General features: G+C 47.6%; 1 protein-coding gene across 1 annotated transcript; it reads left to right on the forward strand.

Moving 5' to 3' along the window:
• Positions 1 to 2,697: 2,697 nt before the first annotated feature.
• Positions 2,698 to 11,172, forward strand: LOC119444576 (uncharacterized). The gene is made up of 8 exons (XM_049664655.1): positions 2,698 to 2,983; positions 3,362 to 3,466; positions 8,949 to 9,051; positions 9,108 to 9,241; positions 9,477 to 9,536; positions 9,862 to 9,966; positions 10,397 to 10,727; positions 10,901 to 11,172. Exons 1-8 carry the CDS (start codon positions 2,698 to 2,700, stop codon positions 10,986 to 10,988), a joined length of 1,212 nt encoding a protein of 403 aa, XP_049520612.1. The 3' UTR covers positions 10,989 to 11,172.
• Positions 11,173 to 13,677: the final 2,505 nt, after the last annotated feature.

Consider the following 13,677-nt stretch of genomic DNA (forward strand, 5'->3'; position numbering starts at 1 on the left):
GGCCACGACAGTTCTGCGAACTGTGGCCAAATCTTTGACACTTAAAGCAACGGAGAGGGTTCGGAATGTAGGGCCTGACTTTGATCTTGATGTATCCTGTCTCTATGGTCTCGGGCAAAACACTTGTACCGAATGTGAGAATAATGTGTTTCGTTTGGATCTCTTTGCCATCTCGCCTCATCTTAATTCGTTTTACATTGATCACATTTTCATCTTTCCAGCCTTCTAGAAGTTCAGCTTCAGTTAGGTCCATGAGATCGTCATCTGAGACGACACCACGAGTGGTGTTCATCGTGCGGTGCGGGGTCACTGTTATTGGTATTTCGCCAAAAGACACTAGGGTATGTAACTTGTCATGTTGTTTTTTGTCGCGGAGTTCCAGCAGGAGATCTCCACTTGCTAACTTTGTAGCCTTGTAGCCTTGTCCTATGGTCTCGGTCAAACATTTCGCAACGAGAAAGGGTGATGCAACTCTTACGCTCTTGTCTGGCTTCTCACTATGAATAACGTGAAAACGCGGAAAAATTTCAGTTTTTTGGCCAAAAAATTGGAATGCTTCGGTGCGCCCCCGTTTCTGGCGGCGATCAGGAAGTGCGGGAAAGGAACTATCCATGTATGCGGAATTTGTTTCGGCGGTGGCGCCAGCCACCCACCATGGAGCCCAACAAGGGGACGCTGCAGAATCTGTAAAGGACAGGTACTGCAAACGCCAACTGTACGCCACCACTATAACCAAATATGGAATATCCAAGGTCGGCTACCCACACAAGGTTAACCCTCGCTGCCAAGAAGATTGGAAGTAATATAGAAGAGAGAAGAAGACAGGAAAGATTGAAAGAGAGAGAAAGACAAAGAGTGGAGAGGAGGACAGGAAAAGGCAACTACCGATTTCCCCCGGGTGGGTCAGTCCGGGGGCGCCGTCCACGTGAAGCAGAGGCCAAAGAGGTGTGTTGCCTCCGCCGAGGGGCCGTAAAGGTCCGAACACCCGGCTTCGGCTCAACCCCCAGGATCCCCTTTTCCCCGGACACGGCTAAGCCACGTACGGTTAAACGCGGGAGGGGCCAACCCTCATGTGCTCGGGTCCGTGGTGTCGCAACACACCAAACGCCTGCTGACGCAGACGCCCCTGCGGGGACGGAAAAATAAATGACTTATTTAATGAATGCCTTGCATGAGTACATAGTTGTACACTTAAACCAGCCAGTGCTACTTGAAGCATAACCTTTTGCTTATACTTGTGTGTCCAGCACCAATTCTGAGAAATGTAGGCTTGCAATGTGCTTTGAAATGCATTGTTCCAGTTAAGTATATTGTGTGATGCACTTTTTCACTGTGAAGAAACGTACTAACTGGACCAGCGCTATGTTCTTGCAGTATAGTTTCATATTTATGTATTGAAACTGATTTCGTAGAATTTCAAGCGAAAATTCGTGCTTTCTACTTCACTTCTGATTTGTCACTACGACATGCCTCCTTGAGGCATGTCGGGCAAACATCAGGCAAACAATTTTGAAAGTTTGCTAATTAATAATCACGTTGTCATAGCTATACAGCAGCATAAGTAAACTGATTTGAAGCGAATATTGAATATTTCTGGAATTTTTTTGAATGATTAACAATGTTTATTACCATTAGCATAAAATAACATTCAGGTCCAAGCATTCGGATTAGCATTTATCTCACAATATATTGGGTATTATTAAGCATTGCTTATTAAAAGCAGACTTAGAGCATTAGTAGTGAAAAATGAAAAGATAGCTTACACTGCGAGCTCTTCACTCATATATGTGGTCGTAGATCATTAGGTGAAGTTTACAAAGGTAGTATTGTGGGCCATTAAGCTGTGTTCACTGTTGAGGCTAAACGGAAAATGCACATTGTCTTAACAGAGCAACAAAAACAGACGATTTCAACAGTTGGAATAGTTGCGACAGATAATGTCACTAATAATCAAATAATGTTGCAGCAAATTGTATTCCGATTTAATCCAAGGCATCCGTAATTAGCACCGCACAATAACCATCAGATGAAAGAGCCATTATTTGCTAATTTGAATAGTTTTTGAGTACTTCACTTCCGTCAACTAAAATTTAAAGGGCCCCTAAACCACCTCAAGATATTTTTTTAACATTGCAAGTAAACACGCACATCGAGTTCAGAATGCCGTCACGATCAACGGTGCCAAACGCTGCAGCGCTACATGCCGCGGGAGCGCCACAAAAAAAAAAAAACAATGCCGTCCTCCTCCCCTCGCCTTTCCGGTATCCCCAGCGATCGTCATGATGTCAGCAGGGGGAATCTGGTGATGTCAACGGTGGAAAAGACGTCCATTGGTCGAACAAGAACCTACGACTTCTGGTTTGTCTCAGGTACGCGCGCTCCCTGCTCGTCCTCGCCGTGTTGCTCGCTTGTGCATCGGTAATTGCAGCCCGCAATGCAAGTGCCAAATCGCTCGTGTTCCAACACAGTCATGCTTAGCGGTCTGATTAACTGTGCGAACAGTGGGCTTCTTCGATTTTCGGAGTTCTGGGAGCCCGCGGGCAGCCAGACGGCCGCCAGCTAGTTCCGGTTGTGAGAGGAAACAACGTCATAGTCACGTGGGCTGAAATTTCAAGGCGGCCCGCAGGTTGTAAAATCGAATGCCGGGGAGGGAGCACCGGCGTCGTCTGCTCACTTGTGCGTTCTCCGCTTGTAAGCATGATTTCCGAAGAGCTGCTCGCGATGATCACATCGCTGTTCGGCGTGCTTTTCGCGAGATCATCCCCTACTCACAAGCCTGACAAAGACTACATCGGCGATGAGTTCGCATTGGTTCTGCATTTAATGAAGTTTCATACACAGGATCGGCACAGGGTGCCCTTGTACGTTGAAAGTGTCGTGCCAACATACATGGAATTTGACTTCAAGAAGTTGTTCCGGCTTTCAAGAAGCACGTGCGGAGCCCTGATTAAGAAGTTCGAAGCGTCGAGCTACTACCCAGAAGGTACCCGAGGACGTCCCCAAATTTCGGCCGAGAAAACGCTTCTTATTGCGCTAACGTAGATAGGCACGCAACAAACTATGTATCACATTGCCGACAAGTTTGATGTCAGCGAATCAACCGTCCACGCAGCAATTAGCCGTGTCTTGGACTTCATTTTCTCTATAAATGCGAGAGAAATCTGCTGGCCTGACCACGACGAAAAGGAGCGAAGCAAGCGGGCCTTCTCGGAGTTGGTTCGTCGCAGGTCGGGGCTCCCGGACGTCATCGGTGCCATCGATGGATAACACGTCCGCATTTCTAGGCCCTCGGAGTCTGAACAAAGCTATTACAACAGAAAGAAATTCCACTCGATCATTCTTCAGGTGGTCTGCAATGCAGATATGCTGTTCATCGATGTGTTCATCGGAACTCCCGGGAGCGCCCACGATGCTCGGGTTCTCCGGGACAGCTTCCTGTACGACGAAGCACCGACGAATTGCGAAGGTATGAAATTTCGTACCCCTGATCTATTATTATTATTATAATGCAAAATGAAACTAAGCATAGGGAGTATGCACTGAAACTCAGCCGCAATGTGGCGCTGCGGTGCCCCGAGCCAGGACCATATCTGTGGTTATGCCGCAGCAGACGATGCATGCTTGTCGCTGTGTTTCAAAGGTGTTTTGCGGTGTTCCCTAGCCTTCTGGTTCTTCGTGTGTTGCAAGTGGTGTTGTTTGTTTGCAATATTGGTGCGCTGGAAGTTTCATCTACGAATACGCGCTGTATAGACTTAGAAAAGTACCCGCCTGAACACGTTGTTGATGATGATGATGATTGTTGGAGTTTATTGGCGCAAGGGCCAGATGTGGCCAAAGAGCCCCAAGGCGATGATAATGACTTGTCAGTGGTAAAGAAATGGTGAATTATAAGGTGTTGATAAAACAGATGTAGCATGGCTGTAAAGAGGCCTAAAATAGTCGCTGTAAAATGCGTAAAATCTATAGGTACTAAGAATATGGCAATGACTATGAAGTGTGCTATGGATACGAGGGATGCATTGTGAAAGATTGATGATATACTAAAATATGTCAGAGGCTAAAAGTTTCAAAAACACTAATGCCTTAACAGAGTCCTGAGATGTTAGGGCCTGGAGGCATGTGCTATACTGAGCTATTATCACAGTGGCATCCTCTGGAGAGAGGATGCGCTAGGTATTTTTTGGGCTGATAACATGCAAGACAACATCATTTAAAAAAGCGAGGACTGCTTTGGGTAATGAAAAGCGGTTCTTTGCCAAGAAACATAGCGGGATGGAGAGGGATAGAACAGCGGTATGCCAGAGGAAAATGTTTCTTCCTCTCTCTCACGGCTTCCCTACACTCCAGGAGGACGTGAAGAACGGTGAGCCTCTCGCCACATCTACCACAGGTTGGAAGATCATTACCATTCAATAGAAAATTGTGGGTACCATATGTGTGTCCTATTTTGAGGCGACAGAATAGGACATCAGTTCGCCGTGTTTTTGATGCAGAGGGCCAGAAACCTAACTGTGGCTTAATCAAGTGAAGCTTATTTGTTTCCGCATCCCACAAGCGTTGCCAGTGGCTTCGCAGATTCTGACGCAAGAAAGGTTTCAAATCTGTTGCAGGTATAGCAGCTGTAGGATTAATAGCGTGCGATGTTATTGACGTGGCCATTTGGTCGGCAAGAACAATACCCTCGATGCCTCTATGCCCAGGCACCCAGCATATTATGATTTGTTGTTTAGATGCATGAACAGAGCAGATCAATGAGTAGAGGTTGATAATTACAGGGTGTTTATGTTTTTGCGGCATCATTAACGCTTTAACAACGCTTAAAGAGTCGGTAAATATTACAGCCTTTTGGAGTTTCAGTCTATCAATGTGTTTCACTACGGATAGTACTGCATAGGCCTCTGCCGTAAAGATACTTGTTTGGGGATAAAGTACATCGGATTCCGAGAAGGACGGACCGACGGCCGCATAGGAAACGCCAGCATGCGACTTTGATGCGTCTGTGTAAAATTCAGGGCAAGAGTATTTTGACTTTAGTTCTAAAAAGTGCATTTGAATGTGTGCATCTGGCGCGTGGTTTGTGACTTCAATAAACGATGTGTCACATTCAACCAGCTGCCACTGCCACGGCGGTTGCAGCTTCGCTGGAGGCATTAGGTGGTGTTCAAGTAGTGGAGCACCCATTTCTTCACTGAGCTTTCTCACACGTAGCGAGAAGGGCTGCTTCGCTGTTGGTCGGTTATTAAATAGTGTGGCACACGTGGTGTCGTTTATGGTAGAGTAGGTAGGATGTGTACGGTTTGAATTTGTTTTCAGGAAATATGTAAAGCTGGCATAAGACCTCTGAAGGTAGAGCGACCACACGTTTGCTTCCACATAAAGGCTTTGTACGGGGCTTGTCCTGAAGGCCCCGGTCGCGAGGCGGATTCCTAAATGGTGAACAGGATCCAACATTTTTAATGCGCTGGGTGCAGCAGACTGGTAAACTATCGCCCCGTAGTCAAGTCGTGAGCCGACAAGGCACCTGTACAAGTTCAAAATGCATTTCCTGTCACTGCCCCATGTTGTACGCGACAGCAGCTTCAATAAGTTCATTGTTTTCAGGCACTTAGCCTTCAAATATTTGATGTGCGGAACGAATGTGAGTTTCGAGTCCAATATGATGCCGAGAAACTTGTGCTCTGCGCTTACAGGTAATGTGGTACCAGAGAGCTCAATAGCAGGGTCTGGTACTGTTCCTCTTTTATTAGTGAAAAGGACGCATGTGCTTTTCTGTGGGCTCAACCTAAAACCGTTTTCATCAGCCCATTTAGCAACTTTATTTAAGCCATGCTGGACATGTCGTTCGCAGACAGCAAAGTTGCACGATTTAAAACCAATCTGCACATCATCTACATATACAGAGTAGAACATCGTTCGTGGAATAGCCGTGTGTAGATAATTCATTTTCACAATAAACAGTGTGCAACTAAGCACACCGCCTTGCGGAACACCAGTTTCCTGGGTGAAAGACCTCGACAAGGCCTGGCCCACCCTTACACGAAAGGTACGGTTAGAAAGGTAGCTTTCGATAGTACTCAACATGTTTGCGTGGACGCCCATAGTGGAAAGGTCTCGAATGATACCGAAGCGCCATGTGGTGTCATACATGAACGGGCAGTTGTAATGTTCATTTCGGGCGCATTTCCGATCGAGGGGCTGTCGCTCTGCACGCTCTTTGAACCTAAGGAATGTTTGTGTGTAATGAGATGCACTGGAGACGTATTCAAAGTATTCGCCGAGACAATCTGCCTGATCCTCCAGGCAATCTCCTTGGATATTCACTAAGCGCGGCGGGTTCGTCTCACGACCCTTTAATTTATTAACCCTATTCCATACTTTTGCCTCATCTGTGTAAGAGTTTATACCAGAAATGTCGCCCCACAGGGGGCTATGAGCATTAAGATCACCTACGACTATGTATGGCGGAGGAAGTTCATCGATGAAGCTCTGAAACTGCGTTTTGGAAAGCTGATAGGAAGGGGGGATGTAGACAGAGCTAATGGTGACTAGCTTACCAAACAACAATGCTCGGACAGCAACTGCCTCAAGGGACGTTCGGAGGCTTAATTGCTGACATGCAACGCCCTTATTGACCATTACGGCTACACCCCCCGATGAGGCGAGAGCGTCGTCGCGGTCTTTGCGGAAAGTGACATAATGCCTTAGAAAGTTTGTCTGTGTTAATTTTAAGTGTGTTTCTTGTACACACATCACCTTTGGATTGAATTTGCGGAGGAGTTCTTTTACATCATCAAGATTGCGGAGAAGTCCTCTAACGTTCCATTGTAATACTTGGGTATCCATATTGGAAGAGAAGTTAGTGACGTGTGCAAAGAAAGATTGAAGTTACTTCACGGGACCTTTCCAGGCCCCGTGATGGGGGTTTTGCCTTTCTTCCCGACGCGCTCGAGGGAGCTGCGCCGTTCTTTGGGCGTCTGAGACGCCGGTGGTTTGCTTGTATCCATCACCTCGTCTGAGGCGGTGGATAGTGCCCGCTCAGCGGGGACATTCGCGGGGGTTTCGGGCCTTACTGCTGGGGCAGTGGCCCTGGGTCAGGCAGGCCTGCGGGTCTGCTGGCCCTCCTTGGCAGGGGACGGAACAGCGCTGGCTGCTCCAGCCGGGGGGGCTGGTGGCGTGACCGCCGTCACACTCCGTGTGACTTGGGCGGCCGCCGGATGATGTGCTGCTGCCCCCCGGCGCGCCACATCGGTGTATGAAGGACTGGACTGATTGTGGAGATAGAAACGCTTACGTGCCTCTGCAAAGATAGGTTTAGTTTGACTTCCCAGTTCTATAATTTGCTTCTCTTTTTTCCACGAGGGGCACGATCGCGAGTAGGCGGGATGATCTCCTTCACAGTTGGCACAACGGGTTGCTGAAGTGCAAATGTCAGAAGCGTGTTCATTTGAACTACACTTAGTACAAGTAGCGCGCCCTCGGCAGTTTTGCGACCCATGCCCAAAACGCTGACACTTGAAGCATCGGCGAGGATTTGGGATGTATGGTCTGACTCGTAGCTTGCAGTAGCCGGTTTCAATTGATTCTGGTAGGTCGCTAGTTCCGAAAGTAATGATAATATGCTTGGTAGGTATTTGCTTGTCCTCTCGCCTTAGTGTTATCCTCTGTACCTTGACTACGTTCTGGTCTTGCCATCCTTCAAGTAATTCACTTTCACTCAGTTCAAGGAGGTCATCTTCCGAGACGACACCGCGCACTGTGTTCATCGACCTGTGTGGGCCCACTGAAACAGGAATGTCTCCAAATGCCACAAGTTTAGAAAGTTTATCGTACTGTAGTTTGTCGCGGACTTCGAGAAGAAGGTCGCCACTTCCCATCTTTGTTACCTTATAGCCTGGGCCGATTGCTTCCTTGAGAGATTTTGCTACAACAAATGGCGAGATCATTCGGACTGTCCTAGTTTCATGCTGGCTGTGTATGACGTGATACTTCGGGAAAGACTGCTGTGGTTTCAAAAAGAAATTAAAACTTTCATCGGTGCGCCCCCTTTTCAGGGAGCGATCAGGTAGTGCGGGAAAAGCATTTGCCATGTATAAATGAAAAATTCGGCGGCGATGGTAGCCACCCACCACCGTGCCCAACAAGGGGACGCTACAAGTTTAGAATACTTGCAGACGCCAGCCATGCATCGCCGCTATAACCTAATATAAAATACCCAAGGTTGGATAGCTACACCAGGTTAACCCTTGCCGCCTGGAAATTTGGAAGTGAGAAGAAGTGACTAGAAGACAGGACAGTTAGAAAAGTGAGAAAGACAAAAGATTGGAGAGGGGGACAGGAAAAGGCGACTACCGATTTCCCCCGGGTGGGTCAGTCCGGGGGTGCCGTCTACGCGAAGCGGAGGCCAAAGAGGTGTGTTGCCTCCACCGAGGGGCCGTAAAGGTCCAACACCCGGCATCGGCTCAACCCCCAGGATCCCCTTTTCCCCGGACACGGCTAAGCCGCGCACGGTTAGACGCGGGAGGGTCCAACCCCCATGTGCTCGGGTCCATGGTGGCGCAACACACCAAACGCCTGCTAACGCAGACGCCCCTGCGGGACTGAACACGTTGTTGCGTGTCGAGCCGGAATGGTCAACTGCGTGGTCTACGGTTGCTCCAACCGGTCAAAAAACAAGCCCAACGATGAGAACTTTCAACCGATAGGCTTCTATGTCGTGCCTAGAGTCAAACTAGGTCAATGTCTTAAGACAGCGGAGCTATCGTCAAGGCGCAGAGCTCTCTGGCTAAGCAGAATTCATCGCAAAGACCTGGACGAATCGGCGACGCATTACCGAGTTTGCGGGGCGCATTTCATCACAGGTAAGCACGGCAGCGGCATTAAAGCTTAGTCGTCTTATGCGCCATTCTATGCGTGCAGCGCTGTAACTTACAATGGACTATATTTTTCAGGACGACCAGCTTATGTGATGGATGAGGCAAACCCCGACTGGGCGCCGAGCCTCAATCTCGGCTACAAGTCAACAACGCATGCTGGAAGAAGCGCCAGCGACAGGTGCGAATGAATTTTGTGCGCCGTTAAACAAGTCATTATGAACCAATTTGTTCCAGGTACACGCGACTCAAGCAACGGAAGCGCGCGAGTTCGGCAGCCAGTGCATTTCCATTAAAGCAACGACCGGGGAGCGCGAGCACAAACGCGGCGCCCATTGCTACAGGAACGGCGGCAGAGGAGAGTTCTTTCGGTACGACGGCGTTACTTCACGCTCATATCTTTTTACTTCGTTCATTCGCATTTTGCACTGGACGTTTTGCTTTATTAAACTGTATGTACCGCGTCCGTGTAGTTTAAATGCACGAGCCAGCACGCATTACTTCAGTGCACAACGAGAAAAAAAAAGGAATGGGGCAGAGGTGCTGGGGGCAATGTTCAGTTTGTCTTCTTGCTTTCTCATAAATTAGTGTCCATTTCTTGTACAGGTGACGAAGAATGCCCCGCTTCAGAACAACCGACAGTGCAACACCTTGCAGGTCATGCAAGTAAGCTAAGCAAAAATTTAGTCATTCGTACTTAAGCGAGTACGGAGCTCTTCTGGAGCATGGCATTTTCCCATTTATGCTTCAGTGTTATGTGCTCAAGGACGTTTGAACTTCGCCCATGAATTCTCACAGCTGATCCCATACCGCATTTGAAGCTGTTGACAGTGAAGGTGCAACATGTACAAAATGATTTGCAAATGGAGAAACCATTTATCGAGGCCGCTCAGACCTGCACATGCAAGCAAAGCTTTTTGTTGCATCAGCTCCACTGAAGACTGCTTTTTTCAACTAGTTTGTTTCTCCTCTGCACGTTCTCATTTTGCAGCTCCCGAGGAGCCTTCAAGCTTGGAATGTACAGCACTACAAGACAATGCAGCCACAGTTCAGTGCCACCTGCAAGTGGATCTGCAGAATAACCAAGCTTCTGCATGTGAGCTTCACACAGTTTTGTTTCTGGGGCTTGCAAATCCCATTTTCCTCCATGTCTTTCCGATTTGGACCCAAGTGGTATGAACAGATGTAAAGAAATTAACGTACTTGTTTCAAACACAGTCCCTTAATGTGGAAATGTGTTCAAATATATAAAAAAGATCATTGTTGGTGTGGGTGTGTCATCTACAGTACATGTAATATGACCATTATGGGTGTGAAAAAATAGGGACGCATTTTTGCTTGCAGTGCCAGCTAATTAATTGTACAACAAACAATTCAGTCTGACGGGCACATTCAAGGTCCTACTTTATTAGAATCATAAAATCATCATGTAAAGGTGCTGAAATAAGCAACAGCATTATACATTCAGTGTTGACACCAGTGCTTTCCCTTTCATGCAGCCATCACACATTCAATTTATTGTGCAGGCATGACAGACAAAGAGGTGACAGCTGATCTGCTGTCAGCCCACATCTCTTCACTGGAGGAAGAAAACCGCCGCCTTCAGCATGACCTGGCTAGTGCACACAGCCGCCTGGCAAAGGCCGTCCCTGGAGACAGGAATGTGTTCCGCAGCAACCCAGACATGGTTCTGTTTTACACAGGGCTGCCAAATTATGCAGTTTTAGAGGCTGTTTGCAGTGTAGTTGAGCCTCATGTAAGGCATACATTACGAAACCGCCTGAACAAATTCCAGGAAATGGTCGTTTTCCTAATGAGGTTGCGGCTTAACCTCCCGTTGCAAGATCTTGCACACAGGTATTTGATTTGGGGCAACAGCCATACCTATATTCATTTGTATTAAGCTCGGTGCGCCATGCAGAAGTGCACATTTGAGTATGCAATAACTATGTTGTGCTGGTGAACTTTATTGCATTAGCTTAGATAAAACTTACTGAAGCATATAACAACTTGGCAGTTTTATCTTACAGGTTTGGCATTCACCAGTCTACAGTAACGAGGACAGTAGAAAGGTGGCTTGATGCTGCTTACATTAGGCTCAACAGTCTCATCAAATGACCAGAACGTGAAGATCTGCAAAGAACAATGCCAATGGTATTTCAAGAAACATTTGGCAAGAAAGTAGCAGTCATTCTTGATTGTTTTGAAATATTTGTGGACAGACCTTCATCCATGGAACCTAGATCATTAACATGGTCCACGTACAAGCATGGGAACACCATGAAGTACTTAATTGGCATCGCCCCGCAAGGTGTAATTACATACATATCAAGAGAGTGGGGCGGCCGCACAAGTGACAAAATGCTGACAGAATCGTGCGGCATTCTCGACAACCTGCTACCTGGCGACTCTGTGCTGGCAGACAGAGGTTTCTTGATCTCTGATGCCGTGGGCATGTGTGGAGCGAAGCTGGAAATCCCAGCCTTCACCAGAGGGAAGCCACAACTTACTGCATACTCTGTTGAGGCCACACGTAGGCTAGCAAATGTTAGAATTCATGTAGAAAGAGTTATTGGGTTAGTCAGGAACAAGTACTCCATTCTCAAAAGCACTTTTCCACTGAATTTTTGGAAGCGAAGGTGTTTGACGGCAGAAAAGTCAGCGCACTTGATAAGGTTGTATTTGTGTGTGCTGCGCTTACCAACCTGTGCGACTCTGTCGTACCATTTGACTGACATGTGTCCTTAGTGCAAAGCATGTAATAAATGTACAATACCATTTTTTACGAATTTTTGCAGTCATTACAAAACCATTTCTGCGATTTTGGTGCCCTCTTCAAATTAACACACTGGAAATGAAACCACTGTTGAGTGCAATGCTTCCCATCACACCTAATCATGTCACCATACTCTGGCTGTTGACAGTAGCAATATTTATCGTCCTGACTGCCTGCACTCATACCAAAAGATGCAAAAGAGGTATGATCGTTGCCGCTCTGGAATTTCATGAACAAGTGCATCTTTTGCAGAGTATGGACATTTTATCTCCACAAGGCCATCTCCACAACAATCGCAATGTACGAGGCCGTCAGGAGTTGCAGCCAAAAATGGGCGTTCTATGCTTATGTGGAGGCCAGACACTTGGCACTTAAAGCCAAGATGGTGCTTCTGCATTGCCTCGACGTAAGCTGCCCTCGCAGCAGCTTCTTTCTTCTTTCCCCATTCAGTTGCTGCGGTCTGGAATTTGCAGTCCTCCGGGTAGCAGAGTCTTTTCAGCAGGCTCCTTGATGGCTCAGTCAATGATGTAGCAAACACCGCTCCTGCATTTGAAGCTGTGATGCGGCCAGTCCGAAACTGATGCCACTTCTCGGACGCAGACTGGGCCTTCGTTTGCTTCTCGATCAAAGCACACACCTGCAGGAAATTGCAATTTAGGTGCAAACAAGCACATGAATTTTTATCTTTTGGATTGCTTTTTAGTTTGCTGTAATGCCTTAAAGATGCTTTAGATTCATGACAATATTTAAATTTAAAAAGTGCCCAGGCAGCATGTGCAGGTTTAGCATAAATTGTCATTGTAAACAGATGTTGACACAGGGCTGCATGGCACATCACAACAATAACCTACACAATTAGTTTTTCTGAGCAAAATTTGGCTTTATGCAAGCTACAAAGAGAGAGCGAAACAATGAAGCTTACATCGGGCTCAACTGAGGGATCCTCCAAGACCTCACGGCACTCTGCCTGTACATCGTCCCAGGAACTTGGGCACTGCTTCCTTCGCAGATTGCAGAGGAGCAGCTTGGGATACTTCAAGCCCAAGGGAATGTAGGGGTCAGCAAATTTTTGGGTAAGCGAGAGAAGTGCTGGCCTGCCCTCAGATTTACTCAATGACGAGAAAAACTTTAATATCTCGTCCTCTCGGGGCTTGGGCATTTTAACACTTGGTGGGTCGCGGGGGCCAGCCTCAGTGTCGTCCAGGCGGCGTTTTTTCATCGCGGAAGACGCGAAGTCTATCTCTGCCACCGGTCGGCATTCCAGACTGACGAGATGAGGCGGTAGCCATGCATTTTGCCCATCTGTGCACGATCGACCATCCCTGCGTGTCACAGCTGCCTCCAAATAAAATAGCACTGCTCCAACTTGTGAGCACGCCTTGCCGAGGCCGGCCATGCACGTACAGTGCGCGCACAAAACTTCTCCGTCAGCCTCAACAGCCATGGGAGCAGCGGCTTATCTTTGAACGCCTGAAAGTGGCGGACCTGCACAGTGAGAATAAGATAAATCAGTAGCTTATGCGATTAGACACTGAACACGATTTGACGCGTATCAAACAGGAGCAACATGCGAGCGACTTCACTGGCGATCTAGCGACAGCGGCAATCAAGTACGACGGGCTGGGCGCCACATTGATTGCTTGCCCCATCGCTATATTTTTGAACGAGTAGAAAATGCACACAAGCCGCTGACATGCGATACATTATGTACAACCTACCTTTACAACGACGATGATTCTGCCATCGCGAACTTTCACTCTTGGTGGCTCCACGAGACCACTGGTGACGTAATTATGAGCCTCCAGGGATTTATAACTCTTTAACTGCTCCCGCGTCACGAAGCTCGTCCCATGAACCAGATAGTCTCTGATGTCCGCACGGTCTACACTTGGATAAAAACCAACATCGTTCGTGAAGTGGTCGTCGGACGGCGCCAACGGGTCATTGCCGCCGCATTTGGTCATTTTGATTATGTACTTGCTGCGCTCGGGGTCAGCGACTTTGCGTAGTCACTGAGTTGCATCTTACACT

This window comes from Dermacentor silvarum, chromosome 3 (genome assembly GCF_013339745.2).
Source record: "Dermacentor silvarum isolate Dsil-2018 chromosome 3, BIME_Dsil_1.4, whole genome shotgun sequence".
Lineage (NCBI taxonomy): Eukaryota > Metazoa > Arthropoda > Arachnida > Ixodida > Ixodidae > Dermacentor > Dermacentor silvarum.

Bases quoted from the DNA above. Each gene is read 5' to 3' on its own strand.
- LOC119444576 (XM_049664655.1), top strand. From the start codon at position 2,698: ATGATTTCCGAAGAGCTGCTCGCGATGATCACATCGCTGTTCGGCGTG. The intron at 9,052-9,107 runs GTGCGAATGAAT...AATTTGTTCCAG, and splicing joins GGAAGAAGCGCCAGCGACAG to GTACACGCGACTCAAGCAAC. The intron at 9,967-10,396 runs GTGAGCTTCACA...TTTATTGTGCAG, and splicing joins GAATAACCAAGCTTCTGCAT to GCATGACAGACAAAGAGGTG.